At 43.2% G+C, this 13,977-nt stretch overlaps 1 protein-coding gene across 2 annotated transcripts in view; it reads left to right on the top strand.

Moving 5' to 3' along the window:
- Positions 1-2,443, top strand: part of fam91a1 (family with sequence similarity 91 member A1) — a 56,640-nt gene extending 54,197 nt beyond the window's left edge. For both annotated transcript variants that reach the window (XM_083772587.1, XM_083772586.1), the window contains exons 21-24: positions 316-420; positions 1,270-1,393; positions 1,536-1,605; positions 2,110-2,443. In XM_083772587.1, the coding sequence (XP_083628713.1) occupies positions 316-420; positions 1,270-1,393; positions 1,536-1,605; positions 2,110-2,295 (485 nt within the window). In that variant the 3' untranslated portion in view covers positions 2,296-2,443. The remainder of the gene's footprint in view (positions 1-315; positions 421-1,269; positions 1,394-1,535; positions 1,606-2,109) is intronic.
- The last annotated feature ends 11,534 nt before the right edge of the window (positions 2,444-13,977 follow it).

The following is a 13,977-nucleotide window of genomic DNA, read 5'->3' as shown; positions in this document are numbered from 1 at the left end:
CTTTTCCTCTTCTCAGTAATGACTTGACCTTCCCCACTCAGACAAACGACTTAGTCGGTTGTTTTAATATTTTATGTTTGACTGCCATTGATTTGGTAGCCCCTGTTAAAATCAAATCTATTGCTTCGCATAACCCATCCCCATTGATGAATGAAATTAAGTATACCTTACCTTACCTTAAAAAATGGAATACGAAATTCTAAAACAGTGAACATAATCTACACAATCATGTGTATGGCCACATTAGTAATAATTCTAATAAAGTGTTTATGGAATGTGTTGTGCACGCCTCAAACTTTGGTGTTCCTCTCCCAGGAGGTGACACTCATCTAGGTGGAGGGTTCGACACCAACGGCAGCACCGAGTCCTTTGAACTGGTGACAGAGGACAACAGTGGAGAGGGTAAAAGCAAAACGCATGGTAGGTCGAGTCCTCATTGACATAAGCATTTACGTCCTCAAATACATGTTTATTCAGAGGTAGCAGGACATGGCATCATTATTGATTGTGTAACAAAATGGAGCACATTCTCAGTTGCTAACATCAATCCCTGGTTACTCCTGGCTGTGTGTGTACTTGAGCGAGACACTGAACACCTAACTGCTCCCGATGAGCAGGTTGGTGCTTTGCATGGTTGCCTCTGGCTTCGGTGTGCATGTGTGCGCTGTAGAAATGACGATTTAACAGCCCCCCTAGGTATTTAACCCAACATTTTTATTATTATTATTTTTTTTTTTAAGATATTTTTTGCGGCTTACGCCTTTTATTGATTTTTGAAGGGACAGACAGTAGGCTGACAGGAAACGGGAGAGAGATGGGGGATGACATGCAGTAAAGGCCGTGTCGGGTCCGGGAGTCGAACCCGCGGCACACTGCGACTGGATTACCAGTCCGGTGCCCAGACCGTTACGCCACGGCCTGGGCCTTTTAACCCAACATTAACCACACCAAATTCATGCCTTAACTTATGCATATATGCTTAATAGCATACTAACAGAGTCTTACCAAAATCTATTGAATCGCATAAAACATGACTAAACGTAACCATGTCTAAACTAATGCTAATGCTATACTGAATAGACTGGACTGGTCTTGTCCTGGAAATAAATAGTTTGCAAAGTGCTACCATGGAACTGTTTTGAATTGAATTGTTGAATTGAACATGAGTGACTTGGCTCTCCCTCAGGTTTTGGTTTTCTCCTTGCTTCTCGTTTGACTTCTTGAAGGTACAATTCTTTCCACCACCCTCTCACCTCTCTCTGTTTCTAGTGCCATCATCGGAGGACGAGTGGGTCCCACTGGAGCTGTGCTTCGGCATGCCCCTCTTCAGCTCCGAGCTCAACCGCAAAGTGTGTCGAAAGATCGCCTCGCATAAGCTCTGCTCCAAAGAGAGGTACGAAAAGATAAACTTAAAACGCGCCGTGCTGCTACTTTCATGTCCAATCCAATTCACTATTTATCTAACCCCCCCTAACCATTGAATACGTGCCGAGTGTCGAAGCCGAGCTCAGCTTGAACCTTTGCTGTGCTTTCAGCCTCCAGGAGCTGCTTCACTCCAGCCGGAAGCTGTCATTGAAGGTTCTGAGTTTTGTTCAATCATTCCAGGTAAGAACTCTCACATCTCTTCTCTCTCTCTCTCTCTCTCTCTCTCTCTCTCGCTCTCTCTCTCTTTCTTTATTTCGTTATCTCTCACTGCTGCTTACATCGGCGAATAGCAAGACTCAAGGTAACATTATTAGATTAATAATGCTATCTGGTTAACCTTCAGATTTTAACTTCAGATTCTTCGTCTATTCTTCATTCTACATCTCAAGTTCACAGGTGTAAAAGAGTGGGTGAAATATTTCCCAGTGCTTTGCATAAAAGAGAAAAAACTAACGAAACAAAGTCAAAGTGCAGGTAGAGACAACTGTGTGTGTGCGTGCGCGTGTGCGTGTACACGCGCAAACTTTGATCACACGCAAACGATCTGTATTGCGTGGACCAGTTGATCTCTCGCTTGCAGTAGCAGTTGACCTAGAACTGAGCATCCTTTGTCATTCCTGAAAAAAAAGTCTTCCTCCCCGCCGCCTGCTCCAGCCGGTGATCTTTTGCCCTCTGTTCTGGCAGGACTGCGGTCAGTCGGCCGACCCCGACAGTGGCGTGTCGGGACCCCTCAGCCAGCCCCCGCCGGAGTCCGGCGTGCCCCTGCCCGCCCTCAACTTGCTGTTCAAGGACGGGCAGCTGCGAGAGTGGAGCGGCCGGGCGCCGCCCCCGCTGGACATCTCGGCGCTGCAGAAGGATCAAGCCACATAAAACGAACGATTTGAAATCAACAAAAGAAAGAATCAAAAACAAAAAAAAGTCCCAGCCCCCCTCATGTCGCGACGTCAACCTCCCGGTGAGGGGAAGCGATTTCTCAACAAAGAGCGCCGCCATCTACAAGCAGTGGTTCTCACAGTGGGGGTCCATTGGGGGAGGGGGAGGGGGGGGGAGGGGGGGGGGAGGGGGGGGGGAGGGGGGGGGGGGAGGGGGGGGGGGGAGGTGGGGTTCAGGGGGTCGCCCAGCTTATTTTACCACCAAAATTGAAAATTTAACCAAATTGACCCCTTATAGGTCTGTAACTCCGAAAGTGTACATTCGTACACTCTCAGATCCATGGCATAACGCATACCAATCTGGGGGTCCTTGAAATTAAATTAAAAAAAAATTGAGAACCACTGATCTACCGGATCTCCCCTACGTCCAATCATGAAGGGAAACGCTGACCTTCACTAGCCCCGCCCCTCCCACCTGCCTCCGTAATACAGCCATAGGAAATGAAGCTTCACAAATATACCCCAGCCTCCTCCTCCTTCACCAATGAGGAAGCCTCAAAAAAGACTAGCATAAACTGTTTCCCACCCATAAGCCATTCCCATGTGATTGCTCCTGTTTTGTCAACAAGGCAGTATTGTCTATTTAAGTGGTGCAGTTATTGCAATATATGCATGTCACTGTCGGGCAGAAACCTTTCTGGACAATGTGTCCAAAAGCGTTGCTTTTCGGGAAATGTACAAAATTTGGTCAAATATGTATAAAATCCAACAGACACTTAAGCTCTTTCAACCTGGCGTCCCTGTCATTGTGTAGGCGACCATTTTCTAAAAATGTTCAAAAAAGAACATATTTTCAAGCTAAGCTCACAACACGTTGTGAGCTTGCAGATCAGCTATTCTAAATTATTTTGCGTGGCACTTTGATACAACGAGATGTAAAGTAGTGCATTGATTTGTACAAGGTTTCTGCCCGAGCACAACGATATACCGCGTGTAGATGGTTCCAGTACAGCATATAACCAGAATCATGGGGGTTATATATGCAGATTATCCTTGAAGACATTATGCATCATAGGACCAAGTCTTTATGGGCTGACCAATACTGTCTCACTTCTAATGATGTCCCCATATGCATGAAACCGCACAAAAACTGCACCACAAACTTCCTCACTACTTTATTATCGTGAATTTGGGGCGGAGAAAGGGAGGGGATGGGGTGTTCTGATTTGCACTGTCCAGGTGACTTCCTTTTTGTCTGTTGGTTTGTTTTTACATATCAACGCTGTCGGGTGGAAACCCTGTATGTCGAAAATCACTTTTCAGGAAATGGCAAACAATTACCTGCATCCCAGTGGATCCAATGTTGTTATTATTTAGTCACAAGCACTTCTTAATACTTTTCATCGGTTAAATATTCATAAAACGGACTTTCGGACTTTCAAAATCTTTCAAAAATAGTGAAAATAGATCTGCAGATCTAGATCTCGTTATTTATGATACTTTTGCGCAACGTTCTTGTACAAAGAAGTAGGCTTTCATAAAAATAAAAAATAAAAACATACAAAAGTTTAAATATTGAGATACAAGGTTTCTGCTCGACAAAAGATATGGTCCCTTGTATTAATAGTTAATATTTCAGGACTGTACAGCACTTCGTTCACTACTTGCTAGCATTTGACCTTGGAACTCAACAGGGGGCTGATTTCACGTTTGCATGTCAAGAGAAACCTGCAGATATTTATCACATGGTTTTCATGAAACATTTCCCTTTCGTGCGAAGGGACACCAAAGACCAAATATTTAGATTTTGTTTTCCTTTGTTGATTTTATTTTTCCCTGTTTGAGTGTCCTTATATTATTTCATTTCATTTTGCTGCCTTATTACGCTAGTCGATGGCCAGTAGAAGTGAGCAAATCTCTAATCGAGTCCACGTGTTTTATTTTTAATTTTTTTCCTAATCATATTTCTTGAGCGACTCGTGTGCATTTGAAGTAGGGTTTCTGACCGATTAAATCGATAAGAAATACAAAATAAACGTGACCTTTTGAGAATTAGGACAGGAATAGGCCAACGGTAGCAGAGAGGCAACAGACGAGACTGCGTTTCTGACCCAGGCCTGTTGCCATCGGTGCTTGCCAGGTTTTGTTCCCCTCCCCCAATCGGCTCGGCTCCAGGTAGCACGTGGTGCGGTACGGCACAGATTTTGCCATCCCGCCTCTACTCTCCAAGGGATTCTGTTTACAACCATGTTTAGTTGTTTTTTTTGTTGTTTTTTTTCACAAAGTTTGGTAGTCTGCAAAGGGGTAGAAAGACCCCAGGGGGGACAAAATGCTGATCATGTCACACACCGATTGAGAAATGATGTCCCAGAATAGTGTCTGATGTCAAAGACACACGTTTTTCCGCGTGGCTCAGAGCACAAGGGGTTTAAGTTTATCCTGCATTTGGACTGCCGACCCCATTTTTGATTATTATTAGAGGCTTAGTTTTTTAATGAATGAACCGATTGTTTGACCCGCAGTTTTTGTCGTTGTTTTCTAATAACGTGACAGTGACTTAGGCGAGAAAAAAAAAGTGACTAACAAGTCCCGTTGAAGCATGACGAACTGTTTAGAGACTGTTGTGTTGGTGTGTGTGTATGTGTGTGCGCGTGTGACTGTGTGTATTGTACCCCATCCTACGCCTCACCAAGTCCTCCCAGTAACTTTTTGTACCCCCCCCTCCCTCCCCTTTAACAATGGAAGCCCTACAAATGTGTCCAACCCCATCCTTTCAGCTCCCATTTAGCCTGGTTTATATGGCGCCGTATGATTGTATCACTCTCCAGAAATAGCTGATCTGTAAGTCCATGACGAGTTGCATCTAGGCTGCACCATGGGCTTGTAGATCAGCTATTTCCGTGTGAAACACCATCATTTGACGGAACATAAATTAGGCATTTACGACATACCTTTTCCCATGGTACATCTGCCACCAGTATTTAAAGAAAAGATAACGGAACAATTCCTGCTAGTTTTATATGTTGACCTACAATTTTAGTAAAGTATTTGTTGTAGTTTGTCTGATGGGACTCTGGGATATTATGGATGGGAATAATAACGACCATCCTCTTGTAAGTGATACCGATTTAAAAAAGAATTTAAAACATGGAAAAGTGACCTTCCTCAACGACATATCCCCACCACTACCCTGCCGCTCCTGAGATATGTTATAATTATTATTATTATTATTGTTATATTATTCCTACAAATGAAAGTGTAAAAAAAAAGAATATGAAAATAATAAATAAATATGTAAAAAGAAAGAAAGTTAGAATATGTCCTATACCGCCCACCTCCCTCCTTCTGGGAATTTGTCATTTGTAAAACCTGCACCACATCGCTAATACATGACAAGTCTCTGCCCTCCTGTGACCACCAAACCCCCCCATACACACATACCCTCCCTTCCCCACCCTCTTTGAGTCGTCGCCAGTCACATTACGTTGACATTTAAGGCCGTACCTCTGTGGATCTTGTGTTGTTGTTTTTCTCCAAGCCAGGTGGAACAGATGGTAGAATTGGGCGCCCTGGATGCCCCCTCCCATCTGTCTCAAGAATAGGGCTGCAGTTTGCTCAGCTACCCGATAAGCACAATTTATAATTGGTTGTGCGCCGGTGTCGTGCAACTGAAAATAGCCGATCTGCAAGATCATGCTGCAAGACGTGCAAGTCGTCAGTTTATAGATCGGCTAACCCATGCGCAACTATAAGCGTAACTGCATGCATGGCTATAAAAGGAAGGGAGAGAAGGCGTTGGAATAAAAAGGCATATACTTTTAAGTTATTTTGGGGGCTTTTTCTACCTTTTATTGTATTGATAGTCCACAGTGAAAAAACAGGGGAGAGACAGTTGGGGAGTGAATGCAGCAATGGTCCTCATCGACCTCGGGAATCGTTCCCGTGACACTCTATCGGGCATCAGAGCCAATGTGGTACATGCTTTAACCACTCTGCTATATCGGCACGGCACCTCCAAAAGAGCAGTCTAAAAACAGCAGCATTGTGCCAGAACTAACACATATGCTTACAACGCTCTTGACAAGTAAAAATCCAGGGATAAGCGCTGGCACTTTAGGGCGAGGGTGAAGACGTCGTCACCTCGTGGCCACGCTATGGCCCCCGGCAGTGCCCCACCAGACAGGTGCTGCCCTGCCTAATTGACTCTCGTCTCCCAGGTCTCCACGCTCCAGTAATTTCCAGGCACCGCAAATTACAGCGTGTCACCAGGGGGGGCACCAAGGGCATAAACTGGGTCACCGGATGACAGGCTCCAGTAAGCAGTGAAAGGAAACCGCTTGGCACTTACTGTATACATCAGCCATGTGCTCCTCTAGCCTGTGCTGTCCGCTCGCTCCGTAGTAAAAACACATAGCAGTAGCCTGGTGTTTAATGCATGTGGTGCAGTATTTCAGCATGCAGATAGACATGCTTTATTGATCCCGAGGGAAACGCAGTTGTCATAGCAGCCCTGCATAGTAAGGATGAAACATAGCTACAGATATGGGTAGAGAAAATGTACGGAATATGTAAAAACACTGGTACAAATAAGAATAACAATAGAAAAGATGGTATGCCTTACACAGTATCATCTGACCTGGCCCTTTGCGCCTGGGCTTGTCAGGTGTGCATGGTTTAGTACCCCAGTAGGTAGAAATATACGTAAGTATTGTTTGGGCTATTGAAGGTTATTGACTAGCATCATTAAGGAGTTACTAGACCTGTACGTGCCCGTCGGCCACCGGCCTACTTGGGAACGATGCAACTTGGGAACCAAATAATACCTGTTGTCATAGCACCCGCTTGAACTATCTGTCTGTGTTGTATTTTCTAAACTGGACCCTCTTCTGGTTCTGACAGACCGGTAGTGTGTGTGTGTGCTGGGTGGTGTGTGATAATCGGGTTGAAGTATTGGTACGGCAACTGCGGGCCTGGGAGAACAATAACGTGACACGAGACAGTATCACGCTAAAGGTTCACAAAGTGTATTACACAAACAGGAACATATATAGTGCTGGATCATAATGACGTGACAACAAGATATGAGACATAGAAAAGTGACATGATAATGATTAATGCAGCATGGCTGACCTTGCTGGCGCTGAGATGTCTCTCGTAGCCTATCCATAAAGTATGCTAAAGTACAGGCGGCACACAATACATATCAAGTACACTGTATCTCAAGTTCAAGTACCCATACTTATATATACATGGACAACTCATATAACAGCCTGTGTCCCTTTTGTGCACAAGGTTAGAGAACAAATCCTTATAGGTGCAAGGCTCGATGATGCATAATAGAATGAAGAAGCACTCAATTATGTCCTTTATTCACATGATTTTATTTACCTCTGACGAGCAGACAACGTACGCGTTTCAGCCTAGTTGGCCTTCTTACTAGACATATGCATGATATGTCATCTGTATTCAATGTGGACATACATGTATTATGTAGTATGTACTGTATGATGTATGACTCCAAATTTGGCAAGGTTTCCGCCCAATCCAAGCCCCTTTGACTTGACCATTCTAAAATCAAAGTATATAACTAAATAAATAATAACATAACATTTTCTTCTGTGGCCTATACCGGTTACACAGAAGAAATTTGGTGTGATCAGGTAGTAATATGCACATCTCCACAGTTCTTTAAAAACAGTGCTGGACCAAAATGATTCAAGTAAAAAGAAGGAAATGTTCATACATGATCAACTACTGCTCTCCCATGCTTTATAATTAACAAACCAGAACGTTTTGACCCATGCAAGGGCTTCAACACGTTGTTGGTAGAACCTGATGAAGCCCAAATGTCCAAAACGATGTTCTTGTTTGTTAATAAAATAAAGCAGTAGTGTATTGTGCGTGGTCATTTCCTTCTTTTAAGCCTCCTGCAGAGTCACGCCATAAAAACGACAAATCAACCAAAGTCTTGGTCGAAACACCAAACTGACCAATTTAATTAATCGACTATGAGGCGACAGTCCTTAAGAAAAGGTTGACAAGGGAACTTAGTTACTTGAGACTTTGGCTGTTATAGACATTGCCTCAACAGTGAGGAGGTGATGAGGCCACAGCAGCATCTTGCGTATTATAATTCCAATGCTGGCTTATCTGTATTTGACATCTTTGCCTCGCCATGGGCCTGCAACCTGCATGAAGTATGAGTTTTCATCTCAGACGGGCAATGAGTCATCTCACGTCTTCTTATCTGGCCGGTGCAAGATTGGTTGCCGCTTATCTATCTGCGGTGTCATCGGCCACATGCACGGTTCCCTTTTTCCAACTTCCTCCAGAGAAACGGCACCATCAGATGTACACGACTACACCTCGCCACACTTGCAGCAGACATACTTGTACTTTTCTCGAGTGCTTTGTGTCATTTTGATCACTTAACCACTTTAAATCTAGTCTAGTCTTTAAGTCAGTCTTGCCGAAAGCGTTTGGATACAGAAAATGCAGTGCTCATTACTTTGGATCACATCTCTGAACTGGATCGGATTGGATCGTACCCATATTGAAATGGTTATGGTCAGGATGTGACCACACATTAACTGTAACTGTTATTCAGAGTAGGCTTCAAATTAGCTTCCTTGTACTTTTACTCGAGTAGTTTTCAACACAATGTACTTGAGTAATATATACGTCCAGTAGTACTTCTACTTGAGTAGGATATTCTACTCTTTCCACCCCCTCATCTTGCCACTCGTCTTGAACGAAAATCCAATTTGACACCGGCCAAATTGATATCGGATGTTTTATTAAAAGACTAAACAAACACAGAATATACTTTGCACTGGGTTTAGGGGGAAATGAAAAACCTGTTCTTGATAAACGTAAGCTATAGCCCTATATCTCTCTGTTCATACAGCAGTATCTATAGTTTAATGTGGCTGATGGACCGCAGCCTCAAGTTCTACAGCCTGTAGAAGTGTAGATCTACACCAACATCTCCTGAAGTTCCTCAACTTTTACAGCTTGTAGGAGTTGTACAGCGTGTAGTTCTACAAGCCCTCCTCAAGTCCTACAAGATGTAAGAGTTCACCAGTTAAATATCAGATCTACTAGACCTTATATTCCGTCCCATCCATTTAGCTTGAAGAAGTCCCACACTGTGAAAGTCATATACTGTAAGTAAGTAAACAGACATTCTTGATTGTGACCGTAGGTCGCATTTACTATGAAAACCTGCATCTCCCACACCTCTATATGGCCAGTACAGAATTCATTCCATATGTTAATCTGACCCCCCCCCATGCCAAAGCGCCAGCGCTCGCCCAGCAGTCTGCCGTCACCCGCAGGCGGATGCGTCTTACTGGTAATAGGTTACATATTGTCGCTGTTGGACAGAAAACTTGCATATAACTATACAACTATACAACTAGTCGCAACTCCTTGCAACATGCAACTACTTGCAACCATTATCCCCAATGGCAGTTGCAAGGAGTTGCATTGGTGGGGTCTGGCCTGTACAAGCTTGTGTTGCATCACATGTGGGTTATTAGATAGGCTATTTTCTTAATTGCAGATTTTCACCTATATATATATATATATATATAGCCTATGCCCAAATGGGGATGCCAGCTTGGATGTTCATTGTGTAAATGTGTTTTTATAAATATTTAAAACATAGTTTTTCTTCTATTTCCTGAAAAGTAACCATTTGGGACATAGGAAGGTTTCCACCTGACAGCGGCGATGTATATCTTTGACCCTGCAGGGTACGTGAGGCCCTGTATAGGCTGTACCAGTAGGCTGTACCAGTAGGTCCCAGCTGAAGATTGAGGTCAGGAGGAAGCTGTGTTATGCATCCTGTCTACCCTGGTGGTGCTAATGGTGTACAGACCCCCTCTCCCCCCCCTCTCTTGCTGTCTTCTTGTCCACAGTTTAAAGCTACAATCTGCAAGATTTGTCTCCTCTCCCGACAGAGAAAGGTATGTTATTTATTTTAGCTCAGATAATGCACACACATCTGCAAAACTATTTTGACAGATGAAAAATTTAAAAAACACCCTCCGTTTTCAGTGTTTTGAAAGCAATTTATTAGAATAGCATAACGTTTCAACTCAAAATGTTAATGGCTTATTGCAACTGTTAACACCCAGGATTCGAACCTGCATCTCCCCAATGGGAAACCAAACGTCTCTACCTCTCATGCTAAAGGGAATCCACCTCTCGGCCAAGGGAGATATTGGAAGCAGATCTTTAGGCGCTGTTAGGCTACTTATCAACCAGTACAGTATAGGTGTCCTACCTGAGGCGGACACCAGGATCTAAATGTCTCAATGGAAGAGCAGGGATCTGCTGATACTGTATTAACATACAGTTTGGTCAAAATAACACTTTATTCATTGAAATAACCCCCGGAATGCAGCTTTAGCACTTCATGTTTTCATCTCCAGCCTGAGACACACACACACACACACACACACACACACACACCATTTCTTATTACATCACCCACTCACAGGCACACGCACGCACGCACACACATTCAAGACACAAAGAAGCAGCTGCAAGGTGCCATTTTTCGGGGGCACGCTGTGCACATTCACCCCTGCCTGTGCGATACATGATGAGAAAATAGCCCCGTGCCACCGAGCCAGTGTGGCTTTGCTTTCGATTACTTACGCAGATCAGATGCCACTACACATGTAATGGAGACATTGTAGTCCCACCTGGAGGGAGCCAATGACAGCATGGGTTCTTGTGACGGGCAGGTGGGAACAGGAAACCTGTCCCCATCATCATACAATCAGGACTTGGCTTGGCTACGACAAAATTAATGTGGCAAATTTGGTAGGCTAACCCCTAAAATAATGTGTTCATACAATGCATATCAGCACAAATCAATAAGATTTAATGAATGATGGATAAGTCATTATGCCAATTGTTTCCTCCCCACAGCCAACACACATTTTTGTGTATTGTCACTGCTGTTGTATCCTATATACTGGCTAACTTGCCAAGTTGCCAGTGAGGAGCCCCACCAGGAAGACGTAGATAAAACACTCCCCGCAGCCCCAACACTCGCCCAACACTCCCCCGCAGCCCCTCTGAAAGGTGCCAACCCAGCCTGTAGGAGTACGTGCAGTGACAATTACCACCCTCCCCCCGAACACAGGCCAATTGTGTGTGTACAGATGCTGCAGTGTGAATTCGATCCCCCAGACGCCGCGGTGGTTGGCAGATACTTAATTATTATTACTAGCCCTTACCCGTTGTGAGATATTTGTGGCCGTGGGGGGTACTGCGCCCGGTGCGTTTTTAATTCACTAATAAATTCATTAATAATCATTAATGTGTCAAATAAAAAAAAGGGCTTCGTTACGCCCTCCATATTCATAAGGTCAATCAATGCCTGTGTGAAAAGTGGGAGCGATTGGTGCAGGCAATGATGAGCTACGGCTCTGACACACAGACAGACACACAGACAGACAGACATTGTTAGAATTATAGTATGATGATGATAGTATGTTTATTGGAGAAATACTGTGATGTGGGTGTTTTCACACAGGTGGTATTGGATAAATATTCATCAGTCAATGCCTGCAATAACTATTAGGCCACTTGCCAGAATGTGAACCCAGGCATGTTGAGTACACCAAGGTTTTATGTTAGAAATGTTGAATAACTTGCATATGTTTGCATACCATTAACAACCTATGGAAACTAAATCTACCTTCAAGTAGCATGTGCCGTGTCAAACTAGGGGGTTTTCATGAGGCTGAATCCATCCCCGCAGATGTGATGATGTTAGCATATTTGGGCTACGGCCGTTTTTAGCCCAATGAGTGTTTTCTTTTTTTGCAAAACTAATGCTTGGAATGTATATGTGCACACGTGCGTGTGTGCATATACAGGTCCATGTCAATGAATTAGAATTGTGTAAAAGTTCATTTTCTTCTGTAATATAATTAAAAAAGTGAAACTTTCATATATTCTCAATTCATTGTGCATAAAGTAAAGTACTATTTTAAAACCTTTTTTTATTTTAATCTAGATGATTATGGCGTACAGCTCATCCTACTATAAATGTGCCACGTCAGTGCAGTGCCCGGTATCGAGTCGGTCGGACCCACAGTTCTCCAGAACCACCACAAAAGGCTCTGGTCAGGCTCTGCCAGTGGGCCTAATCAGCCTAAATCCCCTCACCTGTGCAATTTCCAGCCTCTGCCTCAGCCAATTGATTGCCACGGCAACCCCACACCTGCAAATTGATTACTTAACCAGTCCACTTTTCACAGTCAGTTTGCACTCTTCACACACGGGCAGAAACAGAGATCTCCATGTGGGACACAGACAGATAGTTAAAACGGGTGCTATGACAATTGACAACGGGTATTATTAGGTTTCCAAGTTGCATCGCTCTCAAGTAGGCCGGTGGCCAACGGGCACGTACAGGTCTAGTCTCAACAAATTACAATATTTTACGAGACCACTCAAGTTATGTGCATTACAACAGTCAACCATACACAACACACACACACACACACACACACACACACACATATGGCGCATTTATAGTAGGATGAATTGAGAATATAATATATGAAAGTTCATTTTCTTCCATAATATATATATATATATATATATATGCATATATATGCATGCTACATATATAAATAAATAGATGAATAAATAAAATAGATAATAAAATGAATCATCTTATATAATATTGAGATATTACCCAGCCCTATCTAATTACTACAATGAACAAATGAGTCATTGGTGGATGTTTATCTTCTTCTTCTAGCTACAAAGCTGTGTTGCATATTTAATGATAGCATGTAAAACTTTTTAATGTTTTTTTTATGTGATTTTTGGTTACACAGCATTGTACTGCTGAGTATACTGTAATATAGTCTCAAATTGGAACTTGGAAGACATGAAACAGTGGTGGGGGGGTAGAGTCTGGTCCCATAGCCCAGGGGACTGTCTAGATGTGATTGGATAGCTGTCAGGCAACCGTTGACAGCATATTAAACAAAGGTGTGAATTTAACAGATATGATGAAACAATACTGTCTGGTGTCTATACGGACTAATTTAATTTGTAATAAATAGTCGGTCAACGAAATTGCAATGCTTTAACACAATAGCCTTTCCTCTGGGAAATCTAGGAAATGCTCCAGTTTGCATAATTATGTTTATTCCTAGGACGGCAGACTTGTGAATAATTAATTTGCTTGGTAGTTACTTACAACCATTGGCTGCCTGACAATGAAGAAGCCAAACTGTCTGTCAAATTTGACAGACAGTTGACAGCACAAATCAATTTTGATCATCTAAACTTGAAACAATGAACATGATACGATGCATGTTTTAATACCTAACTTCCTTTCCCTGGTATTTGTAGTATATTGCAGGAGGATGAAGGAAGCAGAAAGGGAATCAGAAGAAGGTGGAAGGCAAGGGGGAAATCAATCAATTATCCTGATTACTGACTCAACTTTCAAGATTCGACTACTGTACCAGTACTGTCCCAAATATGCATTACACTGGGATAAGTAGGCCTATACCAATTGGCACAACACCGTCCCTGCGGACTATGGGTTGTAGACTGTAGGAGGAGGTGACAGATGCACTGCCGCTTTAAAAACAGAAGCTGCTGTAGCTGCGGTCACTATAGAGGTGCGCGCGTT

This window comes from Protomyctophum parallelum (genome assembly GCF_964188405.1).
Source record: "Protomyctophum parallelum genome assembly, chromosome: 1".
Classification (NCBI taxonomy): Eukaryota; Metazoa; Chordata; class Actinopteri; order Myctophiformes; family Myctophidae; genus Protomyctophum; species Protomyctophum parallelum.
This window is presented reverse-complemented; position numbering and strand designations above follow the sequence as displayed.